This window comes from Ananas comosus, linkage group 10 (genome assembly GCF_001540865.1).
Source record: "Ananas comosus cultivar F153 linkage group 10, ASM154086v1, whole genome shotgun sequence".
Lineage (NCBI taxonomy): Eukaryota > Viridiplantae > Streptophyta > Magnoliopsida > Poales > Bromeliaceae > Ananas > Ananas comosus.
In genome coordinates, this window is record NC_033630.1 from 2061600 (window position 1) to 2077595 (window position 15996).

The following is a 15996-nucleotide window of genomic DNA, read 5'->3' on the forward strand; positions in this document are numbered from 1 at the left end:
AATTTAGCATTGTATCATCACTTTTTATGAGGTTTTTATTTTTGATCGTTGATGATAGGGCTTTCAAATAGGCTCATCTTTTTCAAATTACAAGAAAGAGCTATAAATAGTAAATCTTTGAAAGCATAGAAAGGAACCAACCTAAAGTCAAGAACGATATAACATCCACCTTTTCTCTGAGTTAAAATAAAAATATATGAGTTATCATTGAATATCTTGTCCATCTGGAGATTTTCTCACAAACGGTGGTTCAGATTTTTACAGCAAAGTTTCTTACTCTCTTTCCTTCTTATTGTAGAGAGTTGCTTGTAATTTTCCACGCTATCTCACGAATAAAGTTTCTAAACCACCTTATTGTTGATTATTTTGTTGTTCACAGGTTCTAGCTACAAGACATATAAAAGGTACCCTGCCAAATGTGAGTAATCTATTTCAAAGTTCAGCGGAGCTTCAAATCAAGATAATTCAGATGAGTGGAAGCTCCCTGGCATTTCATACTTACTAAGAAGTTGCGAAAATCTGAAAAAATTAGACATGAGATTAGGCAATGGAGAAGGAATCAAGGTTCGCGAAGCTCAATTTATAACTAAATTCGTGCTGACAAAAGTCGAGTTCTTTTGGAATCTGGAGAACTCTACTTGAAACAGCACCTCTGCAGAACTGCACTGCACTGCAGCGCACAAATCGCGCCGCTTGATAAATTGATCCGACACTAGGATCCATAGGTCATCTCATAGCCTATTAAAGTAATTCTCATCACACTACTAGCAGAAGAAAAAACTAGAGAATCAAACACCACCTTTGAGTTTGGATTATATCCATGGACAAATAACAAAGGGAATTTAGTTCGAAGAACAAAAAGTTACGAGCAAGAAGTAAGGCAGAGGATTACAGAGATTCGAGCAACAATACATTATTGTACACATCTTCGAAAACTGGAAGATTGGTTAAGGGCAGTTTCTCCAACACATGGTTCTATCCATATTCCTTTTCGGCATTCGAAAATCACATGCTCATTCATTCCTGCCGTTTTTTACACGAGAACGGAAAATTTAAGAACATTTTTGACATGACAAACATTCTTGATCACCTGAAAGAGGATAGATGAAATATCCGAATTTACCACGGTCGCGCTTAGCCTAATAAAGAGAAAAAAAAGAAAAGAAAGGAAAAGCTAAAATAAAGCTCTCTTTCAATTCATCAGGCATCAGCTCTTGTCCTCGAGCTCCCGAGAGTGAGTTCCAGCTCGTCCGATCCACATTCCTCATGTATCCTCTCCCCCTCCCACGCCTTCACTAGTCCTTTCACATGGTTACTACGAAATGCAAACTCATCAGGAACACCACGGCCGGCGGACCCGCCCATTACAGGGGAACATGTGCCGCTCTGCCCCGGCGTGCACATTTGAGAAGAGCTTCCTCCCGCAACCGCCTCCTTGAAGATGCCAAAGGGATTAGATGAAACAAAACTGAAGGTGGGAGACAAAGGGCCCGCGGAAGAGATCTGAATCCCCGCGAGCCATGCAGGATTGGGCCCGGTTTGGCGGCCAGGACTTGGCGGAGTGGAATTTAGCAGAGAAGCACAATTAGGACTAGCCCACGGCGGGAGAATATTCAGGTCATTGAAATCGGTCTTGAAACGGGGTGTGCGAGCGGTCGGAGAACTAATAGGAGGGGTCACCGGGGCGCTGATGGAACCACCCGGAATGTGGAGACTCGGAAGGTGAGGGAACTTGGATGAGGAGGCCGGCGACGATGAGAGATTCTTGAGCCATGGGATGAGAGAGCTATTGCTTATGTTGTTAATGAAATTACTGGAATGTGCAATATATGAAGAAGAGGCAGGGCTGGCCAAAGAAGAGGAGGAGGGGCTCGGATTGTATGACGCGCGCGGGCTTGGCTGGTACGAAGAGCACGGGCTCGGCGAAGCCGAGCCGCCTATGATATCTGCATTCTCAGGAGGCTTGCATCCCTGCAACACAAATGATCAAAGGAAAGGCTAAAGCATAACAAAGAGATCATTGCTTGCTCTGTTCTCTCATTTAAGTATTCATTAAACACATATAATTTTAGCTCAATTCGACAATTCAACACACTAGTCAAAACATCAAATACCAATCTCTTATATATGATTACAAATATAAATAACATTTTTACTGATGTAAATATTCACCTAACACACATAATTTTAGCTCAATTCAACAGTTCAATAGTGGTCAAAACATCAAATATCATCTCTTTTATATGATTTATTAATAAATTAAGAGTTTTTAATTATAGATATAGTTACAACATTATCGCATCTAATCCTGAAGAAAAGAACGAATGCGACTGAGTCCACCAATGTTGTTGGGATCCACTGTTGCCGATAAGGCAATGACCCGTCACAGTGGGCCCTACCAGCGCACGCTAGCCACTGCAGTACTACCGTGCGCCGGTCCAACAGCGCATTTTAGCACACCCCCGCCCCTCAGGCCGGCTCAGCACTATCATTGCGCGCGGACCCCAGCGCACGTTACCAGAGCAGACGAATCAACGACCGCACGCTAACGTGCGCCGCGCAAACATTCTTGCGCCAAATCCTCCGAATTTCGAAACGCTTCTCGTAAGAGCGGAAACGAAATTTCTGCTTATGATCTATAACGAAATGCGAAGCTAAAAAATAAACGAAAAATTTTTAAATTTATTTTTAATTTAATAATTTTACTAGTTACCTTTTTTACTCACTAAAAATAATAAAATTAATATCTCAATTTACTTTACAAAAATAACACACCTCTCAAAAATTTGAAGAAGAAGAAGAAGAAGAAGAAGAAGAAGGAGGAGGAGAAGGAGAAGTTGAGAGAGGGCAGGGCGTTAGTTACGTTGCGGTAGGTGGTGCCGTCGGGGTGGACGGTCCAGCCGGCCTCGGCGCAGAGGGCTTTGAGGACTTCGTTGTTGTCGCAGTGCTTCGGGAGCGGGTAGTTGCCGTGCGCCCGCAGCCCCGCGTAGATCTTCGCCGCGATCGCACGCCGCCGCCGCTCCCTCCGCCGGTTGTTCTCCCTCTCCCTCCACGTCGGCAACCTCCCCCCCGTCGTCATCCCGATCGACCGCAAATTGCATGTATCGTCCACCTCCACCTCCACCTCCACCTCCACCTCACGACGAAGAGAACAACAAGGAGGAGACGATGCTTCGGATCTTGTGTGCCTCTTCGCTCTACGCGTTTGATCTTCTTCTTCGATCGCGTAGATCTGATCGAGTTGTAGAAATGGAGTTGAAGACGAGGAGAAATTAAAACAAAAGAAACAAAAAAGAAAAAAAATAGAGAGAGAGAGAGAGAGAGAGAGGGAGAGGGAGAAGGAGAAGGAGAAGTGCAAGTCCAAATAGAGGGGACCAATTGGATCAGGAGAGGAGCTATCGGAGTAAAGGTGCGCCCGTATAAATATAGGTTTTTTTTTTTTTTTTTTTTTTTTTTTTTTTTTTTTTTTTTTTTTACCGGTAAGGTGGAAAGAGTATAGAGAATTTTCAATATCGACTATATTTCAAACGTGCATTCCTAACACAAATAGCAAGAATTTAATATTTAATATTTTAAGTTTAATTATTTTATATATTCAACGAAGTTTATTTTTTTAAAAAAAAGCTGAACGAAATTTTTTTCTCAAAAAAAAACTATTAGACTATATTAATTATTAAAAGAGCTCCTATAACTTTTTTTATTAGCATTTTGTAAGTTTCTTTTTTTTAAATAAAACAATTTTAGTCAAATAAATTAAAATTAGTACTATATTTATTAAATTTAATAATTGTATCACCAATAGTTAGTAAAACCATCTACTTCAACAAAAATTTCTAGATTAACTAAATAAAATAAAATGAGGGCCCATTTTCAATGCTCCATAGTTGAGGGTGTCTAGCATACATTTTTACCCTGGGCTGTTTGCGAAAGCGCAAAATAAAGTAAAGTACGTTTGTACCACCGACTGTAGATCGGGAGCTCGCTGTAGACAGAGGGGTATAATTGTAATTTCAGAAGAAAAAAAGAAAATTACTGCAGGTCGGGGAGGACGGGGTGGTACGCGTTGATGCTATCATGAAGAGGCCGGATGTGGAAATGGGAGCAGGTGTTGCGAAATCCGATACCTGATGCATTTAGGAAAGTGGGAAAAGTAGTTGGTAAAAGTTTGTAATAATAATTGTGGAGAAATGTAGTTCGAAAAATGCTTCGCTTTTTAAAAAAAAATTTCGTGTTCAAATCACACTTAATTAAATTATTTTTCCAAAAAAAATTATACTAATTATTTAGTTAAAATTTTGCGTGTTAATATATTAGTAAAATATTTTAGAGTAGATGAAAGCTGTTCGGGGAGAGAGAGAGAGAGAGAGAGAGAGAGAGAGAGAGAGTTTTTTTTTATTTTTTTTATTTTTTTTTAAGGGCGAGCAGTTGCTTTGACGAACCACGCTTTATCAAACTTCGGTTGCAGATCATCCGCTGTTCCGGCCCCGAACACCGAACAGGTTATGTCGACCAATAGTGTGGTCACACGTGGAAAGAACTGCGAAAGGTGGCGTGGAGTGTTGGCGGGAAAGAGGAGCGAGGGCGCCACGTGTGGGGACGTCACGGCACGGAGCGGTTGCAAGGGACGGCGAGGCGGGTCACTGGATCCACGTGACGCGTGGGCCCCACCCCACCCTCGGAGCACGAATTATAAAGCCGAGAAGGAGAGCAGGTGGTGCGGACGATGAAGCTCATTATACAGCAGTTATATTATATTAGTTATATTCAACTAATTATACTTTTTTATAAAAAAAATAATATAAAAATATTGTTAAAAAATTATGACAGGATGAATCAATTTTAAAAAATTATTTGATTAGTTAAAAACACTACATCAGCAATATAAATATTATATTCTATACTATTTTAGTGGGGACACAGTTGTACGCTCCATGCACCACATTTCTAAAGCTTCAAAATTATTTATTTTTTCTTTTGTTATCTCTTTTTAAACGTTGTTTATAAATCTCTTACCTTAAGAATTCCAGAATTAATAATACTATATATAATACAAGGTAACACCTAGTTATTTAGACTGATGGTTAAATCTATTTTATTAGATGTATTTCATAAAACAATTTTACTTGATTATTTTAATTGTTTTTTGAAACTGTTTTCAGATAGCAGATGGGTAATTTTGGTAGATTTAAATTTTAATATTATTAATTATCAAATATTTGGCACTGGCATATGAGGTGTTTCAATGCACCGGGAGCAGGGGATAATTGAGAAACAGGCGAGGTGGGGACCACAAGATTGAGATATCGAAGAGCGGCGGAGTCACATGAAGCATCAGCGAGGGTTTTAGTCAAGTGGGCTATATAAGTTGTGGGGCCCGTCTTTTTGGTTTTTTTGGGTTACTTTTTCTGGCTTGTGGGCCCGACGTGTTGCAGCCGAAAACCGTTGAAAGAATCCGTTACGGCTAGGACGGCCCGTTATAAAAGAGGAAAAAATAGCTGAGGAAAGAGCGGCGTGAAAGGGTGGTGAGCAAATATTAATATAATATAATATAATATATTATTATATAATATAAAAGGAAGGAAACAAAAGTAACGCAACTCTGGCTCCAAAACCGTTGCGCTACACAGCAACAGCCAACAGGTCTTTTTCTTTCTTCTTTCTTTCTCTCTGTCCTTTTTGTGTGAGTAATACTTGGGAACATCTTACAGATACCCCTTATATCACTAATATGTTGATCTAATCTTTTTGTATACACTTCCCAAGTTCCAACACATCGTCAATATTTCAAGAGCAATAGTACTTAGAATACATACATACATGTACACCTATAACATAGGTGTAAAATTTACACGCTAACCTTTGTGTAGATTATATTTACTCATCTGTATTATAATTATTACTATTATCATTTACCAAAAAACCAACAATGGCTTTGTGAATTTTCAGAACTTGGCTTTACTCAGAAAAGAGAATATGAAACTGGCAGAAAATAAATTGAATTTCTGCGACCCAAAATGGCTTGTTTTAAGCTTTTTGTTAGTCAGAAGATTTTAAAATGTTGTTAGTGCATTTACAGAACGCTTTATTCCAATTGTGTTATTTGCAAAAGATCGAACTGAGCCATCATAAACCTACTAAATGGGAAAAGAGAGTTTAGTTTCCCTCTTTGGGCCACGGATCTTTGCATTGTCTCGAATATTTATGGGCCGACTGGTCGCGAGGGCCGCCCAATTCTATTGGATCAAATAGTGCTGGGCTACAGCATTTGAAAATATATAATTTTCCATTTTTCGGTGGGGCTGTAAAAATTATATCTTTGACGATGGAATTCACCGTCTTCATGAAGTAATCCATCCCTCCACAGAAAATATTTTCCGATTTCATTCATTTCATCGACACCCAAAAAACATTCATCTCAAAATGTAGAGTCCATACGGATACTTTTGTTCAATTTTCAGAAGAGATCAAACAGAATAATTCTGCAACTTCATCTAAACAGGTCCACTACTCTATTGTTGATCCAAACAGCATCAGCTCATAAGTAGAGAAACCAAAGGAGGTATATCCTATTTCATTGATAGGATTACATTCTATCATGAAGTATCATATTGTCTACTAGAATCCAACAAAATTTTCTCTCGGCCATTGGAATTTGCACAGATGCTACTCTAATTCATAACACTAATGTGCTTAAATAAGGAAAAACTGATCCAAAATAACGGCAACACTAATAAATGTTTTAATTTGCACCCCTTTCTTTATTTTCATTAACTGCACTTCCGTATTAACCTACAGATAATGGATTTCAGTGATGCCACAGCGGAACTTCCGCTTGAGGATGCAAAGCTTCAGCCAACGGACAAAGGGTAGGCAAAGTCCTGCAAGAGAAAATCAGTATAAAGATATGCCATTCACAAGATTTTCCACATGAGCACACTCCTTAAACATTAGGTGTACAAACTTGTTAAATCAACTCATGCATATCCCGATGCAGTTGGGGACACAGGATCACAGAAACATATCAAACTGCTTTCTGAACAATTTGAGGGAAAAAAAAAGGGGGGGCCAATTGATCAATCTCAAAAAGAGAACAACTTGAAGCTATTTGTTCGTGCCAAAGAATTGAAAAATTAAATCAAAAGAACCAATTACCTCCTTTTTTGGTGAGAAGACGAATATTGCTGATCGACTGAAGCCCATAACTAGGTTTCACAGAACTCTGGCAGAATGGCCACTGCAATTAGGCATAATGATATTCTCAATTCCTTCAGCTTCAGTCCCAGGAGAAGCAAATATCCTGTGACATTTCTTTTACTTGTACCATTAATAGGAAAGCAAGTAAAACCTCAAATATATGAAAACTCAATATATGGTAAGTAGTCAAGCAGTACCTTCACATACACGAAGCTTCTCCTACTTTTTAACTACTAAGATTGATAACCTCCTTCAGCAGTTTGTCAGCAGACAGTTTCAATTCAAGGGGAACAAACAGCTGCCGAGGAATCGCATCCAATGCAAATAAAGTAAGAACCCTCATGACATCCGGTAGTATCAATTTCTCCTGTCTGGCTACCTTCTGGTGGACAAATTTGCAAGATTTCTTCAGCTTGCATGCATGGCATGTCTGGAAGGATTACAGAAATAAGAATTCTCTTAGAGCCCAGGTTTTTTCCTTTTCTCTTCTTTTTTATTTTTAATTCAAGCCCTAGTTCAACGTACTGACCATAGAAAACAATGAGACCCACTTACAGTATCTTCTTGAATGCTGAAGAAGGAGCGCAGTCTTTTAGCAGCAAAAACAGTTTTCCGTTCAACAGATGGGCAGCCAAAAAGGGCAACCTTTTTCAAGTCACTTCCAGACAACCACCTGTTCACCAACAAATAAAGACGAAAGAACAGTGATTAACCTTATGCATACAGTAGAAACTAAAGGATACCAAATTGATGTTCTAGTTGCCCACAAATGCAAGTCTCATATTGACGTTTACTTTCACAAAAAGAGCAAATAGAAGAATCCTTTTCATCCCATTAGCGAATAAAAGTATCATAAATATTTAAGAAGATTCATATCAATTCATAGCAATATTGCAAACAAATATAAGTACCAGAGAATAGGAAAAAGAGCAAAAAATATATACATAATATATCTATAATAATAAAATTAACATTAATAAGCGAGTAACAAAAACGGACGTTTAGGGTCTAGAAACATTCTCTAAATTCATTCAATTGGCCTCATGTATCTTAGATTCGAACTGGACAGCATATAAAATTAATTGACTATACTACCTCTCTCACTCCACTAGCATGTTAGCTGTACTATGCTGCCTACATTTTTTTTTCTTTTTTTTTTTTTCCTTTTTTTTTTTGGCTTACATATGGGTACTTTGATCAGGACTACCTAATAAGAGGTGGCCTCAACAGGAAAAAGATGTAATTACCCTGGTACCTATAAATGCTAATGGGGAATCAATCCCCTTATCTGTAAATCTTTAGATTCTTCATGAGTGAAACCGAGCAAATCTAACAATCACTCATTAGATCCAGGAAAATCCTCACCATGGGATCTGCCATTGAAACAAGTGTAATGAATATTATCCATATTTCTTCGATTTTCTTTTTCGAAAAACACTAGTGCACGAGATCATTGTCAGCTTGGCAGGTGGAATAGCATAATATAAAAAGAGCAACTGAAGCGTAGTTAGTTATGCATGACATAATGAGATTATAGAGATAACAAGATCACACATAGGATTATGAATCGACCAGGAACAAAATTGATCATTTTTTACATCCTCTTGAGTAATTGAAAAAAAAAAAAAAAATGACAAACAAACTAATTGAGCCACTGCTACAGCAGAATAGTTCACCCATGGAAAAAAAAAAAACGACAAACCACGGATGAGTTAAATCGCAAGTTAGTCCCCAAGTTTTTATACAGATGCCAATTAGGTCCGTAAACTGTCTCTTTGTACTACGCATGTCGTTTTTCACAGAATTTCACTTATCTATATAATCTTCCTTTGATAAATAGATTCATATTGGTGTCAGCATACTAGTATAAATAACCCTCTTCGCCATGTCAAAAGATTAGTCAAGTTCTAATAAGACTTGCAAAATAAAGGATAATCAACACACATGTGACTGGCTAATTAAACTTATAGACCAAAAAATATAGTAAAAGCATTTTATTTGGCAGCAATTTACAGATTCGGTAAATTCCAACGGCTTTAGGTAACCTGGCTACTTAAAAAAGAGTTTGATCACCAAATTAGTAGCTCAACAAAAGTAAGGGAGTAGTTAGCAACTAAGATCAAAAGTGCATTTCGTAGCTTCTGAAACAGAAGAGGAGCTTCTCAATTAACTAAATTCATTCCTTCTTGGTTCCAACTTCGTTTATAGCTTCAAACTCGTTGTCCCTTAACCAAATTAGCGCTTCTTATTACTTACTTAGGGTTTGAATACTTTGCAATCTCTTTGTATACAAACTGCAATGGCCTTAATGAGAAAGAACATGAGGAAAAATCTAATCTTTTACTTTGCAATCTAATATGAGGAAAAAAAAAAAAAAATCTTATCTTTTGCTTACTTTGCAATCTCCTGATGGTCTTGCCCGAACCTTTCGGCCGCCGATTTCAGGAAATGGCGAGAGTAGAGATTGGGGGGGATCTCGCTCGGATCCATCGGCGCCTCCCCTGCGAAATTGGGCTCGAAGTTGGCCTCCTTCAAGTAACCCTCCTCTCGCAACCGCCGCACGAGCGACGCCGCCTCCGGCGAGAGCTCCTTGGGGAACTCCTTCTCCTCCATCGCCCGATACCGAGCGGAGTCCGAAGACCTAATCCTCCTCCTTCCCCGCTGCACGGCGCCATCTCTAACCCTAGAAGACGACGCCGGTTTGAGGAAGAGCGAAGAGAGGGGTTTAGGGATGGTTCCCGTAGCTTCAGTGTTGTAGGGTTTGGGATGGGCGAGGAGAGAGGAGAGGTTGGAGAGTCCATGGATGGGGATCGCGCGGAGCTTGGAGCGGAGGGTGGAGAAGGAGATCATCGTCGTCGTGGTAGGTTTAGAGAGAGAGGAGTGTGGTTGCTCGCGGAGGAGGCGGTCACGGAAGGGGAGAGGGAGAAGGTGAGGTTTCCGGTCCTGGTCGAGCGAGGGTTTTTCGAATTCGAAGAAGTCGGCGGCGAAAGTACTACGAGAGCCGACTTCTTCGGATGCCGCTCGTGAAACTCCCACAATGCCGACTATTGTATGATAATAATCAATCAAATTGGGCTGGGTCAGGGTTGGGCTTGGACTCAACCTGATAAATTTATGGCCGTCTCGGGCCAGGCCTGGGTCAACAACAAGTTACGACGTTGTGGATCTTAACCTGACTCCGTGTTTATTCAGTGTAGCTGGTTGATACATTTTGTTTGAACTTTGAACCCGAATAATCCACGCACCTTAAAAATGGGGCATTATTTGTGGGCCTCCAAATTACAAAAGCATTTACACTCGGAGAGGTTGGTCTATTTCCATGATTAATTATATTGGACCTTCATTGATATAAAAATTAGGGCTAATTTCATACAAGTTTCTGCAAATATAATAAATTACAAATATACTTCTACAAAGTTTTTTTTTTTTTATGTTGTCCGCGCAAAAGTCCTGATATTTTTAAATATGTCCCTGACGTTAAGATCCGTTAGAAAAAAATTAGTTAACTATAGATAAAATTCTTAATCCTAGTTAGTTAATAAGGTGAATTGATATTTTTACCCCTCTTCAATTAACAATTGAAAATCTTAGAGGGATATATTTATAATGGCAAAAAGATTATTTTACTTATAAAATAAACAATACTTTAACGGAAACAAACTAGAAAAATATATTTGAAAATATTAGGACTTTTCTAGGAACAATATATGAAAGTTGAACTTTATAGAGATATATTTGTAATTCACTATATTTATACAGATCTGTATGAAATTAACTCTAAAAATCATTAACTTTCTTAATAAAAGCTATAATTTTTATGGCCTTAGTTTCACTAAACAATCAACATATGAACATCATGATGAAAATAATATTATCGAGGTGGCAAAATGCTTGGTGGTTGGTACTCGAGACCCAAGTTCGAATCCCCGAATCCTAGTTGATTCACATTTCCAGCTAAGTTTATTTCTAAATGAAATAAACGAAACGGGTAGCGTGGTACCTATCTCACATTATAAGTTTTTATAAAAACACCATTATATATGATTAATTTGTCTACATTTACAAGAGTTGAACTGGAATACTATCAGTAGCAAACGGGCTCCGTTACCATCCATTTGTTTTCAATGATGGAGCCTCCAAATCGACGATCGATATCGTTGAAAATGATCTATACCACTTGAAATATCTAGAAATCAAATTTCATACTTTTTCGATATTATTCTCTTGTTCATCAAGTGGGCGTAAAAATGAATGACTGAAAATGAATATTCTCTAAAAAGTGATGATAGAAATTTTGTAATCAAGATCGAGAGTATAGATCTTGTTCTAAATAGTTTGAAGAATTTTCTAACCAAAATTCAATTGATTTGGATAGCTTTACACCGTTAAACAAGAAAATGCCTCATATCGACTCTTAAAATTACAAATTTTGAAACTCTTTGATCATTAGGTCAATGATATCGAAAATATTTGAAATTTGATTTCTACATACTTCAAGTGATATAGATCATGTTTAACGATACCGATCGTCGATTTGAAGGCTCCATCATCGAAAACAAATGGATGACAACAGAGCCCATTTGCTACCGATAACATTTTAACTCAATTCACATTTACAATACAGAGAATTTTTATTGTTTCATATATGTAAGTTAAAGCACCGACTTACTTTTCCGAGGGATTAACAACACATGACCCTTATTTCTCAAAAAAAAAAAACACGGCCCTTCATGAGGGGCACAAACTAAAAACATATTTCCAAGTACTTTGTTGGTGTGGGGGGCTGCTGATGAATATAGTCAAAAACCTCGGCAATCAATCGTACGTAGACACCTCTCTTTTCACTTTGAGTAAAAGTCGGCAGCGAATTCCACTCCAATTCGCTGTTTTCGTGCAAAGGTGCGGATATTCATGCACTAAAGTCGGCGATGGGTTTCACCAACCGAATCTCTTTTCGGAGGTCAAATTTGCATCACAAGTAAAACCGAAAAAAGAAGAAGGAAACATGGCCGGTGCTTCCACCTGCTGGGAGTTGATCATCTTATAAACATGTGGCCATTTCAACGTCAACACAATATCCATAATATCCACATATTCAGAAAAAAAATAAAAGAAAAATAATTGTTTGGTAAACTTTGAAAAAAAGGCTTGCAGTGTAGTACACTTTATTTGTATCACTTTAATATCCTCAAAATATTTTTTTTTTGAGAGAGAAAAATAGCACACTATCCGTTTTATTCATTTAGCAAATGAATTTAGCTACAGGGGTTGAGACAACGCGGTCTCAGAAAACATTGAAGGCAACCGAAACAAAAAAGACAAATAAAAATTAAAATAAAAAACTATAAAAAATTTATACTTGTACTCCTCACTCAAAATCAAAACACTAAGAGTTGCAAAACTCAGTCCAATCACTACTCACATCTCGTATCCGTCTAATAGTTAAAAAAGGGTCACATGATTGGCTCCTAAAAATAATGTTATTTCTTTCCCGCCAGATCATTTACCAACAGATTACGACCTTACTTAAATCCCTCGTAGCTGTCCCTTGGCGGCGGTCCCCAACCAGTAGCTCCCAAACACTTCTGACCTCCATTCTAGGTCTTGGGATGTGCCTACCTTCTAAGATGTTGTATATAAAAAATCTACTGATTACACATCCGACTAGCAAATGATCAGTAGTCTCTAAATCGTTGTCACACATCACGTATTGTGGATTCCTGGACCAGTCTCTTTTGAGTAAGTTGTCAACCGTAGGTTGGCGTTTCGAAGTGTTAACCAAATGAAAATTCTAACTTTAAGGGTGCGTTTGGTTCGCGCTATCTTTTAAAGATTCCTAATAATCCAATGGGAATAAAAAAATATGACGGTGTTTGGCTAAACGCACTAAGTAATCTAGTTGGTAATATTGGATTCACTTGGGAATAAGATTCACCCCAAAGTACTAATCTCATTTCCTTAAGGAGGGTGGGTATCTTCATATTAATGGATTGGGGTAATCATAATATGTCTAATCTCTTTCTTTCTTCCTACCCGCCGGCTAATTGATATTATTTTTCTTTACACTTTAACCTTATATCTCTCTCTAAACTAAGCTTTCTCTCTCTCTCTCTTTCTAAAATTTCAACTCTCTCACTCCCTCTAATTTCGACTATATTTTTCTTNTTTCTATTTTTTTAATTATGCTCTCCCTCTAACTTATACTCTCTCTCCCTTTTTTCTAAAAAGATGTTGAAACTTTTGATAACATTATCTAAAATTAATTAAATAAATAAATTAATTAATTGTATAATTTTTGTAATATTAAATAACATGGCTAATTAATATTACCGTGTGAACCAAACACAGGAATCCCACATTCTTAGTAATAGGATGAATAGTAATAAGATTCTCGGATATCTTTTATTCCTAGTAATCTTTTATAATACGAACCAAACGCACCCTAAATGATATTTTCAACTCTCAAAATTTCAGTAAAATACTATTCAGAGAGTACGTGGCATGCGTTACTATGTATGGGCTATTTTTATTTTGGAATTTTGGAATAGATGAAGAGGGATGAAGAGGGTACTAACATATTTCTATAAATAATTCGATTTTAACTACGCATGTTATTTTGTTCGTTCTGTTATTGCATATTTTAAAAGGTACTCTAAATTAAGTCATTCTGAGTGAAATGCGCAATCAAAATTAAGCTTTTAAGAAATAGTTTATTGATGTATACTTTATAACCAAATGAGAGCATGCTAATAGACGAAGAGTTAGCCCAACGAACATAACAATCCATCACAAAGCGTCTATTCTACATACTTGGTCCCAACCAAACTCTTGCTTTGAGTGTGTGATCAATTTTGGTACTCTTTTTTTGGGCCCACCACAGATCCTGGCCATTCACCGACTAGGCGTTGCGGGCACTGACATGAGACACGAGACACACACGGCATGGACACCACTAATAAAATATAATACTATTAATATAGTAATATATTTTTTATATATATAAAATATTAATTTTGGTAAAAGATTATTATATTTCACATACAAATAAAAATTAATAAAATTTTTATCGATAGTTTATATATTTTAAGAAAAAAAATTCTCTACCATACATAATTTATTTATATTGTCAAAAAAAAATGCATTCATTAAAAAATTATAATATTTATTATCTTATATTATATATATATATATATATATAAAAATAAAATAAAAATAGGTACATATATATTTTTTAGTTGTTTGTCCTACGGATCGACATTAAACGCGTGTGTTCGACACGGACATGCGAAACTTATATAAGTGTCCGTGATACATAATTTACAAGTGATGATGCTCCATATATCTACTTATTTGTGTGCGGTAATGACATTAGTCATATTAATACAAAGAATATCAAGATACTTATTATATAATTCTAAATATATTTATATTTAACATAGTAATTTGTTTCTTTCCATGTCATGTCATGCCATGTCATATCATATTATTTTGTGTCTATAAATCTCAATAAGCATTGTTTTCTGATGGTGCTTTTAATTGACCTCCGAGTTTGTAGTTTAAGAATATTACATATATTTATGTCGTACATATATAATATATTGCAAAAAGAAAAATTCTGAAATTAAAACTCGGAAACTCAAAGCATCTTTTTCTTTTTAGTTTTAACCTACCATCTGAACACGGACGATTGATTCCTAACAAGCGCAAGCATATATAGAACCATTTGTATGCATTAATCAGCAGAGAAAAATTTAATGGCCCCTCACGACACGTGGGTGTTGTTGGCCCGACTCGGTTCGAGTCACATCCGGACCCAACAAGGAATCACAATCCTGCTAGAAATAGAATGCTCTACATGATGCAAATAACGAGATATAGTGGGAACTAAGAAGGAGCTTCGGTTGTGTGTGAGCAGCGAATTTTTTCGTATACTCTTTGTGATGATGATGATGATGGCGAGCATGGAAAATTACACTTAATGATCTTCTTCTTTTTTTCTTTTTGTTTTTTTGTTTTTTTTTATTTTTTTTGGGTTTTCGAATGGCCACTTGATACATAGCCCTAGCGTATATATAACTTCCCAAGCGTGTAATGTAATATCATTGATATCACATCATCGTAAGGATGAGTTTTGGTTGTTTAATAATTAGTAGCCCCAGATTCATATATTTTTTTTATTAAATTTGCATAAGGTTTTCGTTTTTAATTATAGTTAAGCAGGGGTACTAATACTTGATATAACAACTTTTCAAATATTGAAGCGAGTATGGCAGTTTAAATATTTTACTAATTAATTCTAGGTCATTAATTAAGTTTGGTTGGCTATTTCTCGTACATTTCAATCTTGGTAATAATTATTTTTCACTACTGCAACTTATTGTTTTTTACAAGCAAATTTTTTTTTTTTTTTCTCCCACAAGTGATGCATTTGTGATCGAAGAAATTACTGTCCTAGTTGGGGGGAGCAACTAACGCACGGCACGAACAAGGGTGTGAGAAAAGTCACGTTCCGTACATGCTCAGGTTGGAATTTTGGATCAAAGGTGCCACAGTGACTAAGACCCAAATCTGATATAAAGCATTATTACCTAAACCTATACCCACCACATGTCCTGTGAACCGTCGAAAAATAGATACATTACATGTTTGGTGCAGCTTCATCTCCAAATCTTTCGTGCACATAAGGCGATCTTACAGCTAGCTCATCGGTGGTAGGTTATATTCCAATTGCATCCTACCACTAATGAAAGACAAAAATACTCTTATTTTGTACGCAGATTTTTTTAATATATAAAATTATAG

At 36.9% G+C, this 15996-nt stretch overlaps 2 protein-coding genes across 2 annotated transcripts; both read right to left on the reverse strand.

Moving 5' to 3' along the window:
* On the reverse strand, positions 782 to 3102 carry LOC109716013 (protein BZR1 homolog 3-like). Its single transcript, XM_020241280.1, has 2 exons — positions 2864 to 3102; positions 782 to 1971 (listed from the first exon to the last, which is right to left on the reverse strand). The coding sequence occupies exons 1-2, from the start codon at positions 3077 to 3079 to the stop codon at positions 1201 to 1203; spliced, it is 987 nt and encodes a 328-aa protein (XP_020096869.1). The 5' UTR covers positions 3080 to 3102; the 3' UTR covers positions 782 to 1200.
* LOC109716025 lies at positions 6414 to 10212 on the reverse strand. The gene is made up of 5 exons (XM_020241298.1): positions 9590 to 10212; positions 7750 to 7867; positions 7392 to 7624; positions 7153 to 7297; positions 6414 to 6878 (listed from the first exon to the last, which is right to left on the reverse strand). Exons 1-3 carry the CDS (start codon positions 10042 to 10044, stop codon positions 7421 to 7423), a joined length of 777 nt encoding a protein of 258 aa, XP_020096887.1. The 5' UTR covers positions 10045 to 10212; the 3' UTR covers positions 6414 to 6878; positions 7153 to 7297; positions 7392 to 7420.